The 15,116-nt window shown below is 38.0% G+C and overlaps 1 protein-coding gene across 1 annotated transcript; it reads left to right on the top strand.

Moving 5' to 3' along the window:
* Nucleotides 1-294: 294 nt before the first annotated feature.
* Nucleotides 295-14,892, top strand: LOC134665994 (dihydrolipoyl dehydrogenase). The gene is made up of 12 exons (XM_063523061.1): nucleotides 295-456; nucleotides 789-911; nucleotides 1,430-1,666; nucleotides 4,220-4,360; nucleotides 10,025-10,190; nucleotides 10,671-10,828; nucleotides 11,367-11,503; nucleotides 12,192-12,279; nucleotides 12,412-12,513; nucleotides 13,018-13,155; nucleotides 13,419-13,508; nucleotides 13,976-14,892. Exons 1-12 carry the CDS (start codon nucleotides 415-417, stop codon nucleotides 14,039-14,041), a joined length of 1,488 nt encoding a protein of 495 aa, XP_063379131.1. The 5' UTR covers nucleotides 295-414; the 3' UTR covers nucleotides 14,042-14,892.
* Nucleotides 14,893-15,116: the final 224 nt, after the last annotated feature.

Raw genomic sequence — 15,116 nt, forward strand, 5'->3', positions numbered from 1 at the left:
AACACGAAGACTCCAACAAGTTTTCATATTTTTATATTATATAAACACGTTTCACATATTAAATAAATACCTTTCAACGTGTTCATGGTAATACTAATAATGAAATATTTATTGAGATCATTAAATATCTTTTTTAATGATAATAAATTTATAAGCGATTTCTGATTATTGCAGACATTTCTTTGGCATGAAGTAAGCATTACTTTTGCATTACTTGCCATTACTTACACAACATTTTTTTCAGCATTTAGTTATTATTTCCAATAGCAACACACATATCTTCACATCACAGGTGACATTTCATGACATTTACATGACTTTTGCTTGATCGTCGCCATCGTCAGGGCCAGGGCCAGGGCTCTGAGTGTATTTTTCAGCTCTTCTGCAACATCTTTCCATTAAAAAAGAAAAAAAATGGGCTACAAATTTCTTAAACTAGCTTCCACTTCCATAAGGGTAAGCTCTGCATTCTTATTTAGGTCCAATTCTTTACACGACAGAAAGTGACTTGTTATGCAATGATCACGTAGAGGTTGGAATGAGACTACTGGAACAAGAGTTGAGTTGGGATAATGTTTTCTGATATAATAAGTGAAATAAAACATTCAGCAGTGTGACACAATGTATGGTATATCGTAGATTTGTTTACATTGACCTTCAAGTACATGACCGATTAATCTAAACCGGTGCACTGCAATACGGAGCGTATTGGACATTCTCTTTACCTCTTCCGCGTATAATTTGTATTTTTTTTTAATAATTTTAATATTATAACAAAACAATTGCAGCCAGTGAGTGTCCGAATTGGAGTGAGGTCGTACGCAACAACCCATGATGCAGATCTCGTGGTTATCGGCGCCGGCCCTGGCGGTTATGTCGCGGCGATAAAGGCTGCTCAGCTTGGAATGAAGGTAATAAATCCTTAGATCTTGTTGTGAACTGACCATCTAACTAAAGTTGTATGCTATGCTGTTACTAACAGGACAACCATGAAACACACAATAGTTTACTTATCATCATGCTATCATTAGCTGGTCACACCTTTTACCTGTTTTTTTTTTAATTTTACATGCTATTGCAATATTATCTTTGAAGTCAAGGGTGGCCTTAGGGTGTACAGTGCAATGCCATCAGGTACCATCAAGGGGCATTAAGAGGAAGCATGCTAGATTTCTAATTGGAGCGCAGGAGGACCTGCCCACCTTAATCAAGATTAGATCTCACACCACATTTTAAAAAATCTACTAATTAACTAGTGTAAGATTAGTATCCAAAACCTCTAGATTAGGTTCTTATTAAATAAGTTAATATAATTTTTTTATGTGTTTTTACTACGAAAGTGAAATTGATAAGTTTTTTTTTTTTTTAAGTATAAGTTTTTTATATTGATGGTGCAATTATTGATGTGAGTTTGTTTTATTTATTTCAGGTAGTGTCTGTGGAGAAAGACCCTACTCTCGGTGGTACCTGCCTAAATGTGGGATGTATTCCCTCTAAGGCCCTGCTACACAACACACACTTGTACCACCAAGCGCAACATGACTTCAAGCGCAGAGGCATTGAAGTTGGATCAGTACAAATTAACTTCAAAACTCTGATGGAGTACAAAGAAGCTTCTGTGAAAGCCCTTACTGGAGGAATTGCTATGCTTTTCCAGAAGAATAAGGTGAGTAAAAAAAACTGGAAAACTGCGAGGTGGACTCGCCCACTGAGGGTTCCATATTTTTTAGTATTTGGATTTTGTTTGTTTTTAAAGAGATCAGGGGAGAGACCCTTCTCTCTTTATTACATAGAAAAAGTACGGTCTCTCCCCTGGTGTCTTCTAAAATGGTAAAAAATTAAAGGAATGACTGATTAGCTTACAAATATACATAAAAGAGTTGTTTCAATATAAATATTGTATAATTAGATGAAATTTTTAACATTTATGTTGTGCCACTTTTTCATACAAGCGATTACCTCTTAACTTAGAATGACCCATTTGTTGTTATAGTGGCAACAGAAATACATCATCTGTGAAAATTTCAACTGTCTAGCTACCATGGTTTATAAGATACTGCCTGGCGACAGACAAATTGACAGTGGAGTCTCTAATAGGGGCCCATTTTTACCCTTTGGGTATGGAACCCTAAAAAACATGGAAATTTCATGGCTATAATGTTTTTGTATTGCTTAGATACAAAATCAAGTGGATATCTTATGACTGTAATATTCTGTAAGTGGTGGGAATGTGCAGCAGAAGCAGAATAACAGCAACCTGCAAGCTGATGATGTAATAAAACACTTAAACTTTATAACATTCCCACATCAGCCAATGTTAAATGTTTAGTAAAAAAGAAATACTGCGAGAAAATGAGTAAGAAAATTGAAAGAGTTCCTTATGATATACTAACAAGTTCAAGCCGACACAATCTGGTGGTGAGACAAGTTTCACAGATCTAGACACGCGGCAGCGTGTCAAGCCAAGTTCAAGCAAAGGAACTGGCTAGCCAGCGCCAAGTGTAATATTACACGAACCACTTGGTGCCACTTTTGACCCTTCTATAACTCAAAACATCTTTAACGTAAACACATAAAACTACGTGTGTTTAATTATATCCATAAGGACATCTAGAAGCCCAAATTTCATGAAGCTAGCTCAAACGGTTATAAAGATATGAAGGTCAAAAAGTCGTAAATTTTAAGACTGACTGACATACCTATAGTACCTAAACCTAACCTACTTCCAGATGACCTAGAAGGATGAAATTTGGAATCCAGCTCAGTTATTGTGTGAAAGCGTAGGAAAAAATCTAAAAATTAAAAAAAGTTATAAAATAGGGGGGGTCCCCATACAAAAAAACCATTTTTTATTGTGACTGACATATAAGTACCTAAACCTAACCTACTTCCAGATGACCTAGAAGGATGAAATTTGGAATCCAGCTCAGTTATTGTTTGAAAGCGTAGGAAAAAATCTAAAAATTAAAAAAAGTTATAAAATAGGGGGGGTCCCCATACAAAAAAACCATTTTTTATTGTGACTGACATATAAGTACCTAAACCTAACCTACTTCCAGATGACCTAGAAGGATGAAATTTGGAATCCAGCTCGGTTATTGTGTGTAAGCGTAGGAAAAAATCTAAAAACAAAAAAAGTTAATAAATAGGGGGGGTTCCCATACAAATTTCTTTTTTATTGTGACTGACATATAGTACCTAAACCTAACCTACTTCCAGATGACCTAGAAGGATGAAATTTGGAATCCAGCTCGGTAATTGTGTGTAAGCGTAGGAAAAAATCTAAAAATAAAAAAAGTTAAAAATAGGGGGGGTCCCCATACAAAAAACCTGTAATACGCGCTAAACAACCGGCCCACGGTGTGTCGTTGGCGGCGCGTGGCACCACATAATTAATACAAAGAACAGAAGTAAAAAACATGCAGCGGAAACACAAGAAAAAACATTAAATCTCAATACCTGCCTAGTTTTCTTTACAAAAAGTATTGATATCCCATCAAAAACATAAATGTAAAAAAGGAGAGCCAAGTTCAATACAAAAATTATGCTTGGCTGTGGGGTTCGCGGCAAAAAGAATGGAGATTTAAATGAGTGCCAAGTTCTATGCAAAATCCAAATATGTATTTATAGGAACAAAATAACATTATAAACAAGTATTAAACTCTATTTCTTTGCTTTATTGGATACCTATAACAATTGCTGTTATTTAAAAAAAATGTGAGATCTTAAAGTAGGTTAGGTTTGGCTTGGCCAGTTTTTATCAGAATTACAAAATATATATGTTGAATAACTTTATAAAATTATTGATGTAATGAAAACTGGCCAAGTCAAATCTAACCTGCTTTAAGATCTCGCATTTTTTTTAAATAACAGCAATTGTTATAGGTATCCAATAAAGCAAAGAAATAGAGTTTAATACTTGTTTATAATGTTATTTTGTTCCTATAAATACATATTTGGATTTTGCATAGAACTTGGCACTCATTTAAATCTCCATTCTTTTTGCGGCGAACCCCACAGCCAAGCATAATTTTTGTATTGAACTTGGCTCTCCTTTTTTACATTTATGTTTTTGATGGGATCAAAATTACTGCAACCCACACAAACAAGAGCTGCTGTGTCATGTGACTTATGTCCCAGTTCTTGTAAACCATTCAACATATATTTTCTATTAACACTTATTCATGAAAATTAATCATAATGTATTATTGTGCAACAGGTCAAGCTGGTAAAAGGTGTAGGCACCATTGTGGCACCCAACAAGGTGGAAGTGAAAGGTGCCAGCGGAGTAGAGACAGTCAATACCAAGAACATTCTGATTGCCACTGGCTCTGAAGTCACACCCTTCCCTGGAGTTACAGTAAGTAGTAGTAGTAGTATTAAATTCAAAATTGTACAATAAGATATATTAAAAATAACATACAATTAGTAAAAAGTACAAAGGCGAACTTATCCCCCTTTCCTTACTTATCTTATTAATAATAATAATAATAAGCCCGCAGGGCAGCTTGTGGCGAGCTGTTGGGGAGTAACGACCCCACGGACCCGAGTGCTCCCGAGAGTCGGTCAGGGTCTCCGCCTCCGGCGTGTCTTCGTCGGTCGGAGTGGACCCCAAGGGGACCCGCAGGACTCTCAGCTCTGGCTTGCCTTAATTGGCCGTCCAGAGAGGAGTCGCTAGAGCTATATGCTCCAGGGGTGGAAGTGAAAGATGCATAAGACGCGAGTTGGCACAGTGGCTGGTAACAGCCACTGGGTAGAAAGCGGCGCACACCTCTCGACACCCCTGAGCCGCTCACACCGATGTTGCCCCTGGTCGTCTTCACGACGGCAGTTTCAGGGGCCCATTTAGTCAGCGGCAAGTCACCACCTGCCTCGATAACGTGTGTTAGCATTGTTATGGCAGGTGTCCGAACTCTTTACAATAGCCCAGTCTCATAGTCCACCCAAACTTCAATCCATAGACCGGTATACTATTCACTTTTGCTACAATAGTCCCAATGCCTGCTGAGACCGGTTCATGGGTGTCTATTGTTGCACCTGTGAACGGGTTCGAGCAGGCGTTCTACATGACATTAAAGCTCTCCAAGGGGCCTCTACGTGTTGGATCTGTGTCCCCACGCAAGCCTATCAAAAAACCGGGATTATAGGCCCGTGATATCGAAGGAGATACAAATAATAATAATAATAAACAATTTTGAGACTGATTGTCACGGCAGGTGTCCGCTAGTCTCCTCCCATAGCCCGATCTCCAGTCCATCCAACTTTCAAATCTATAGCCCAATGACCTTAGTTCCCATCGCAGCACAAAAGTGCTGCACTGCAATAGTCTTTGCACCTGGCGGGGACCATCTCCGGATGTATCACATTGTGCGTTCGGGGATGGTATCCGCCACGTGTATCCCTTGCCTTTAGATTAATTTGTCTTAAAGGGCCTCTGCGCTGTTGGCTTCGGCCCCACGCACGCCTCCCAAAGGTCCGGGACCCCATGGTCCCGAGATATGGAAAGACAGACAAATAATAATAATAATAAAATTCTTTATTGTGCACTACTAAAGAAAAATATAAAGCATATCATATTAAGCATTGAATATGATCTAAATATTTGAAATTTAGCTATGCTTGTATTGTATGGGCAGATTTCTGCAACTTGATAGCTACTTATTTTGTGGTAAGCGTGATAAGCTTATCCAACCAGCCCAACTACTCAAGAAATCTTATCAAACCGTTTTGGCCTATGCTTGAGAAGAGATCAAATAGTCGCCTACCGAATAGTCGCGTAATCCATTTCGTCTTTCCGTAGGTACTTAAATCAGGTTAGACAGCCATAGAATCGGGTGTACCTTTGTGCATGACATAAAAAAAAATCGCCTTTAAAATAATAATATAACTTAATCGTTTCTTTCAATTGGGTAGGTAAAGTTTTTTGAAGATAGGCAAATTATATTTTTTCCCGATAGTATTCATTATAGCGATCACGGAAATGCAGCTCTTTTATTTTTATATCATTTTATTGATTAAATAAAATTTTTTAAATGATCGATATGACGTTTGTGAGGTGAAATGGCAGATTCCAGTAATTAATTCCTTGGCGCGTAGTAAATGGGATGAAATAGAAAAAAAATCGATGTCAACTGTCAGTGTCATTCTTGGAAAATAACTTGCAAATAATTGGAAAATAATGGTCGGACGAAACATTTGTGTTTTCTTGTAATTGGATGTCGGTGTGATTTCTAGAATAAGTATTTTTAACGTCCCTAGCACGATCAACACGGATATTTTGATAATGATAACGATTGCTTTCGACTACTTGGCACTGCTTCTTGGAGAACATTTTCATTAACGCCTCCACCACGACTCTTGGACTGCTACACGAGTCATTTTGGATCTCAGTATCAACACAATAGATGGAGACGATCCCGGAAACGTTCGAATGGAAATATAATATTACAGAGATGAACTCAAAGTGCGTCGTACCGTCTTGTAGGAAGTACAGATACGTTACTTTCCAAATTCAGCGTATTTGAGCACACCAAAGTCTTTAACAGCGATTCGGTGCCAAGCTTTGAAGATATATTGGCCAAAATGGTAACTTATACGTTTGTGAGGACTATATAAACGTGATTGTTGTATTATACATACATAATGATTAAGATTGTAATAGTCTTATAACTAGGTCGTTATTGGCTATTATATATGGGCTCGGCAAGGTGTTCACAATATCTGAACACGCACGCCCTGATAATAGAGGCGTGTTCAGATATTTATGAGCACCCTAGCTGCACCAATATATCTGATGGCGACTGTACTTTAGAAAACTTATAATATAAATTCTTCTATCTGTGAGTACCTGTAATTGGCTTTGTATTGTTACCTAAATCTATATAATGTTTTTGCAGCTGTTGGTACTCCTTACAAAATAAAATAAAATAAATCCAAAATAATATAATATAAATCCAGTAAATTTCGTTTCGTTTTATTTTAAAATCCACAAATTATTATCCTTAAGCATTAACATTACAACAGTATATAGAATCACGCTGTGTGGCGTGCCCTTGAAGAGAGTTGAGCGGTTCAAATATGGTCAATATGGATAAGTATGTCTGTAGGGTAAATGTGCTTCACGTTGGGGCCTGTTTACATATTGATTAGTGTTGATTGCGGGTTTAATACATTTGCCACTATACACAAGTAGCAAGTGTATCAACTCGCAAAAATACTACATTTTTGCTTCCATTGAGGTATACATAGTAAGCACTATTCTCAAATTATGTGAGGAAATAAAACAAATTCAATTTATTAAAGCGTATTTAATAGGGGTAAAGTGACGCGAATACAATTAAAAAAACAACGCATATTCTTAGTTTATATTAAATGTAGATGGCTTTTTAGTTTTCACTTGGTCACAGAAATACGCTAAAAACCACATTCAGAGTAGGTGTTTCTTGCGTTTTGGCTGTCCTTCTTGTGTCCTTCCACAGCATGAGCATGTCGTAAGTCCTGTTGTATTTGTCCCAGGACTTAGCAGGAAGCTAGTTATTCATTATTAAGTTTGCTTCTGCTTTCAAATGAGGCGGTGCATGCCGTCTATTCCAGGTCGTTTTCGTCACTTGAACTCATTTTGTTTATTACGAGTATTAAAATAACAAGCGGTAACTTATTGAGTATTGCACAACGAATAAACTTTGCCGCCTTTTATTTGCATATTTTTTTAAATTATATTACCATAGATACAAAGCATACGGTACGCGCATGCGTCAATCCGCGCGCACCGCGCAGCGCCCTTTCGCGGTGCTAAAGCGGTATCCAGACGGGACTGATCAAATCGGTCGATCTGATCAGAAATGAAATTGGCGTCAATCTCCAATTTTAGATTTATGGTGATATTAGACCCATTTAAGTTGAAAAAATGCCCCATAACGAAAATACTAGCCTCACAAATTGGTGTTCTTGTGTCCGCACCTCATTTTATTGGTCATTATCGGCGGTTGAATTCGGCGAGCTAAATTGGCGTTTGCGTCCATACGTCCCGATTCGATCGGGCAATTTAATCAGATTGGCGAAAAATTGACTAATCTGGATACGCCTTAAGCAACATCGAGTTCACGATAATTTGACATATAATAATAATAGATTTTTAGCATAAGTTGCATTTCATAAAACTTAACCCAAATCATTTGTACATTTTCAAGTCAAAGATAAAGACATGTTGGTTTTAAAATTTTAATAAGTATAGACCATAACATTGTCATGATCTTCTAACATTGTTAAAATAAGAGAGTCTCCCATTTTCATTTTATTGCATTTTTTATAAAATGTCTTTAGATTCTCGGGATATCTTGGTCCTAATTCGATTGCTCTTTTTTATGGAAATAATTATATCCTTCAGATTCACAGGATGCTCGGAGAGGCTTAGCCGAATAACACTGCAAGGAAGTATGTCATGGCTCAATGGTTCTAATTAGCCATCAGTATAATACCGCCAATGAATGTTTACATCCACCTGAAAATAAGAACAACATTCATAAAATGAGGATAACCACACAAAACTAACAGATGGTTGAAATTGTTAGAAAAAATTAGACCGATTTCTTGTTTACGAACTTAACAGCTCATGGCAATTTAATAATAAAAATCAAAACACAAGTGAAGAAAGTTTTATGTACCTATGTATTTCACGGATACGTACTCCTGTACGGCCATTGCTCCTCTAATTCAACGGCATTGTGCCTATCACTGTTATGATAATAATTTCAAATTTGTTAGAATCTGCTCGCAATCTCGTATGAACTCGCTTATTTTTCTTGCAAAACTCTGTCCAAGGGTCAGCGTAGGGGCCGTCGTGTAGGGGTGGGGAAGAAAACGTTGTCCAATAATTTATGCAGTGCCAAGTTATCGAAAGTAAATTCAATCTTTGTCCAAATACGCGCAGATGTCGTGGGGAATCAGAAGTCCGTGGGTCGTGCTGAGGTCGCCGAAAATCTCAATGATAACATTAATAGCAATTCGCAAGGTAACATGAGGCTTGTCCGTTATTTTTCGGGAATGAGAGCTAAGTGACACTGACAGTTGACATCGTTTTTTTTTCTATCCCGTCCCATTTACTACGCGCCAAGGAATTAATTACTGGAATCTGCCATTTCACCTCACAAACGTCATATCGATCATTTAAAAAATTATATTTAATCAATAAAATGATATAAAAATAAAAGAGCTGCATTTCCGTGATCGCTATAATGAATACTATCGGGAAAAAATATAATTTGCCTATCTTCAAAAAACTTTACCTACCCAATTGTATTAATAAACTATACTATTTTGTTAGACTAGTTACTGAAGTATGTTATACCTACATTAATCATATATTTTTATTATGTTTAACAGCCCTTTGTTCTCGTCACTTACACTGCATATTACGCTACAAACAATTATTTCATAACTGCCAAAAGTGAGATCAGCATTGTTTATAATTTGATTCAGTTTATAGCAGACCTATAAAAAAGTTGTATGAAATGCTTTACAAGTTTACATCATCAGCCTTGCGATCATCTTACTTGTTCTGTTATTTGATGCATTGTGATAATTATATCTAAATAAATAAACACATAAATGTTATAGGACATTCTTACACAGGTTGACTAAGTCCCACATTAAGCTCAAGAAGGCTTGTGTTGTGGGTACTCGGACAGCGATATATATAATTTATAAATATGTAGGTACTTAAATACATAGAAAACAACCATGACACAGAAACAAATATCTGTGTCATCACACAAATAAATGCCCTTACTGGGATTCGAACCCAGGACCATCGGCTTCACAGTCAGGGTCACTACCCACTAGTCCAGACTGGTCGTTGGTAAATTATTAGTTTAGATTATTTTGTTTGTGTATATACTTTTTAGCCTTAATTTTAAGAATGCTCGATACTTTTGCACAGTAATTAATATGTACATACACTCAATCTTATTCTTATGTAACACCTGTTACTGTATGAAATAAATGAAATGGAAATTTCTGTCTCTAGGTTGATCAGACGAATATCGTGGATTCAACCGGCGCCTTATCCCTGCCTCAAATCCCTAAGAAGATGCTCGTCATCGGCGCCGGCGTCATTGGTCTGGAGCTCGGCTCGGTCTACCAGAGGCTCGGCGCTGAGGTCACGGCTATTGAGTTCCTTGGCACTATTGGTGGTAAGTTCTTTTTTTTTTTCATATCAGCCGAAAGACGTCCACTGCTATTGAACTTGCTACCTTTACTACTCGTATCGGTAATAATAAAAGATAAACTACCAAAATTCAAATCTTATTGTTTTTACATGACATTTGTGTGTATGGTCTCAACTCTGATGCCGAAACGTATAAAAGTCATCAAAATGTCTCTTCTGCGATGGAAGGATAAATTGAATTATTCTACTTAATCTTAATCCAACCCTAAAATGATTTCATGAAAATATTGGCGCCTTATAAAAAAAAAGTTAATAAGGGTTTGCAGATTTAAAGAGATTAAAGGGTTTTGGTTTGGTAGTCATTTAGTTTTACGTATTCTTAGGTTTCTTTTAGTTTATTAAGTAAGTAAGAGATTAAGTATATCCATATGTATAGTATCCCTTCAGATATTTTTGTCCGCTGTCCATTCTCTGTGGTTTTCTTAGTCTCCCTGCAAATTTCCAGGTGTCGGTATCGACCTGGAAGTAGCGAACACGCTCCAAAAGATTCTGGCCAAGCAGGGCATGAAGTTCAAGCTCAGCACCAAGGTCATGGGCATCAAGAAGGACGGTGGGACTGTCAAGGTCGACGTAGAGTCGGCAAAGGGCGGCAACAAGGAGTCGGTATGTTTTGAAGAAAAAAAGCTTTTTTATCATCGTAGTATCTAATTGTAAACTGAAAAAGATATCATGAAAGTACCCAAGGCTGGATTAGAACCACATTTATTGAATGTGGCTGACGCCAACGCCATCGCATTGGCTGAAAAGTTTCCTCTAGTCTAACGGATGAGTTAGGCAAAGCACAAACACAATTTAGGAGGGAATTAAATCTTCTCGGGGCAGAGGTGTAGGGTTAGAGCCGCCATAGTTTTATCGCGTATTTTTAGCTTTACTTGAAAATAGTTGTAATGTAGAACTAGCCTTTGAACCAATTTTGCACGTATTTCAGACCTTAAAATGTATAGTTTATGATGGTTCATTATTTTGTAAGTACTAGTATTTTTTGCACAGTACAATTTTTTCTCAGTCACCCGTTGACCACGAACGCTGTAAACAGTTCAAAACGTCGGGGTAGTATGTATTCAACATACGCGATATAATCCGTTTCAATAGTTTTATTTCATTTATTTAGTTAATAAAAAAAAACGGAATATGATTTCAGTTGGATTGCGACGTTGTGCTGATCTCGATCGGCCGCCGGCCCTACACCCGCGACCTGGGGCTCGACAAGGTGGGCATCGCGCTCGACGACCGCGGCCGAGTGCCCGTCAACGAGAAGTTCCAGACCAAAGTGCCCGGGTATGCCACTTTCATCTCTACGTTATAGAACTTAAGGTTGGAACTCATACACCCGCGAACTGGGGCTTGACGGCATCGCGCTCGACGACCGCGGCCGAGTGCCCGTCAACGAGAAGTTCCAGACCAAAGTGCCCGGGTATGCCACTTTCATCTCTACGTTATAGAACTTAAGGTTGGAACTCATACACCCGCGAACTGGGGCTCGACGGCATCGCGCTCGACGACCGCGGCCGAGTGCCCGTCAACGAGAAGTTCCAGACCAAAGTGCCCGGGTATGCCACTTTCATCTTTACGTTGTAGAACTTAAGGTTGGAACTCATACATCCGCGACCAGGGGCTCGACTCTTACATAGTGAAACCAAGTGGGGATGATGCCCCACGTCTCGCGGTAAAACCACAAAATAAATAATAGTACTACCGTACAGAAAGGACACTTCCTACAAAACCGAAGTTTGACAGCGATTCACGGATGAATCATTCATCCCTTTCTAATGTTTGGCACTATCCCTTTCGGCTATTTAGGGTTGTCAAAATTCAAGTCATTATCTTATCTGTGGTCGTCGTGCACGCAAAATAACGACAAGTGGTGCCAACCCTAATAATAATTTAAATCGCGTAAATAACAAAATGAAAAACCTTTGTTACTTTCTGGTTGATGAAATTCAAGAGCGCAGTTTAAATATTACAGAATCTACGCGATTGGCGACTGCATCCACGGTCCCATGTTGGCGCACAAGGCAGAAGACGAAGGCATCGTTTGCGTGGAAGGCATTAAGGTAGGTAGTAAATTAGTATTACGTGCATTAAATATAAACTTTATATCACAAAAGCATCAAATGTATAAGATACTTTACTTTTGCTTCTTAAATTTCGATGGAACCTTATACGTCTATCTCGTTTGATTTCAGGGTATGCCGGTACACTTTAACTACGACGCGATCCCGTCTGTGATCTACACCACGCCCGAGGTCGGCTGGGTCGGCAAGTCTGAGGAGGACCTTAAGAAAGAGGTTAGTTTACTAGTGGTTTTCTATGTATAAAAATGTCCGGAAAATGTAAAGTTACGTTTTGGGAATATTTTGAGTGCATGACTGAATACACTACATATGAATATACATAATTAGACATGTCTTTTTTGTCGCCTCAAAGCTTCTCAACGGTTGGGCATTACAAAGGGAATCGTCGAGTTTACACTGTAGCATAGAGAAATATACTAAGACGAGTGCTCACTCCATACTTCAGTTTTGGTACCAAAAAGACTATTATTTTCATAGTCGACATCTAGCATCGAGTAGCGAAATTATCAGTACTTTAAGTAGCAGTAGTGGTACTGTCAAGTGACAATAGATGTAGCACCGACCGGAAAGTTTTATGTTGTTTAGCATTAAACTATAAATCTAACCGTAAATCTAACTAAATCTGTTATTTTATTTTTCTTTGTGGTGCAATAAAGAGTATTTACTTACTTACTTACTATCTATCTTATACTTATAGATCTTTTAACATCTCTCCAGGGCAAGGCGTACAAAGTAGGCAAATTCCCGTTCCTGGCGAACTCCCGAGCGAAGACCAACGGCGAGCCCGACGGCTTCGTCAAGGTCCTCTCCGACAAGGCCACCGACGTCATCCTCGGCACACACATCATCGGCCCCGTGAGTATTAGTCGCTGAATCTTCTATTCAAACTGGATTCTTCCTGGCCTTTCCATTCTAACGCGAAATACAACCTTGAATATAGTTCGTTATTTTAGCATTAGAAAGAAGGTAAGCGATCTTGGCAAATCTTTTAATTCACATCAAGATTGTTTACCTTATTTCTAATGCTAAAAAAAACGAACTATAACTATGACCTATGGGAATTATTTGTTTGTTTGTCAAGTTGTGAACACTACGAGTAATTACAATTGTATATCCAGGGTGGCGGCGAGCTGATCAACGAGGCCGTGCTGGCGCAGGAGTACGGCGCCGCCGCCGAGGACGTCGCCCGCGTCTGCCACGCGCATCCTGTAAGCACTTTACCACATCATTATACAGCTTTCTAACGAAGAGCCGATCTAACGAGGAAATAGACATGAGTTTGTTTACAAAATGGTGGCCCAAATGTTTATCTCCTCTGTACTGACAGTTTCCTTGAAAAAGACTATGCGTCAAAAGTACCCTTACCTCTTCTAAATACCTTCCTCTATATGCAGAGAGCCTTCGTCCGCCAATTGACGAGATTATTGCGTACAAGAGATAAAGCAAAGTAACTCAATAACGGTCGAATTGCTTACGTGGCCTTACTTTGTCATTAAGATGTGGATACATACACGGCAATTAACTAAAAAGAGCAACACGGAAACATTAGGTAATTTACCTAGTTACTTATATTACACAGTGTTGCTCCACAAAAGTGAACTGCCTGTGTGGATGCCCCTTTAGACGTAAGACTCAAAACATGGAACGTTTTGCTAACGAAACCCTATATTTTCAGACCTGCGCAGAGGCGCTGCGTGAAGCGAACCTTGCGGCGTACTGCGGCAAGCCCATCAACTTCTAAATATAGATCGTATAATAAACTCGGAGATCAATGGCTGTGGGGTCATCGGAGAAACTGACCCCGGCGATAACTACCAGACGACTCTGCAGTGATCAAATTTTTTATAGTGAAACAAACAAGACAGTACTATGAATAAAACTAAGACTATACATTAACAGTGAGAAGCTACGTGATCATTATATCATTGACACATAGTTTAATTTTGTCTGACTCTGAACTAATAATGAGGAATCGTTGCAACGCCGTCAGATATACCAAAGCTAGCAATGCCTACAAATATCAGAACAGTGCACAATTGTCAAGACGTTAATGTTCTGAAATTTTTAAGCATTCTATTCTAGTACATTTTAGATGGCGACATTGTTTAAATCAACAAGCAATTTTTTTTGTACCAAGTGTTTCAATACTAAAGCAGATAGCGTTTTCGCTACAAAAAATCTGATCACCAAATATTAGAAATAAGCAAGTGGTTGATTTTATCATTCAAAAACACTTGCTTCTTGGGGTTTAGTCATATAAATGATGCGCGTCCCTGTAACGAATCTTGTGTGAATCTGATATGAGAGGTATTAAATATAAAATTTTCAAACGCTGCCACTATTCATCCTCTACGTCACTATAAAATTCCATAAGAGTTTTGTATAACGTATAATTATTTTATTTTTGTTGCTAAGCTGACGTGAATTTAAATCTTGTTATTTTTTTTAACCTATTTATTTTACAAACTTCGTTTGAGTCCATTCCGTAAGATCAGTTAACCATGCATTTACTGCGAGTAAATGTTTGTTCAATTGGTGTATTTATTTTCTTTTGTAAATAGTTTACAGAAATACAAAATGTTAAAAACTGTATTTTGTAATCATTTCTTAATTCCAATTATTTTATCACGACCAGTACCAGAGAACACAGTTTAGGCAATAACGCATATATTATACATGTAGTTTTTTTCTGTATTTATCTTCTTTATTTTACTGTAGTAATTTTGATACCTTCCAGAAGCTAAAATTTACCTTTTGAACGCCAAACGGCGCGTCCATTTGCCGTGCCACTGACGTCACGGGGGTAAATTTGGTTT

This window comes from Cydia fagiglandana, chromosome 7, assembly GCF_963556715.1.
Source record: "Cydia fagiglandana chromosome 7, ilCydFagi1.1, whole genome shotgun sequence".
Lineage (NCBI taxonomy): Eukaryota > Metazoa > Arthropoda > Insecta > Lepidoptera > Tortricidae > Cydia > Cydia fagiglandana.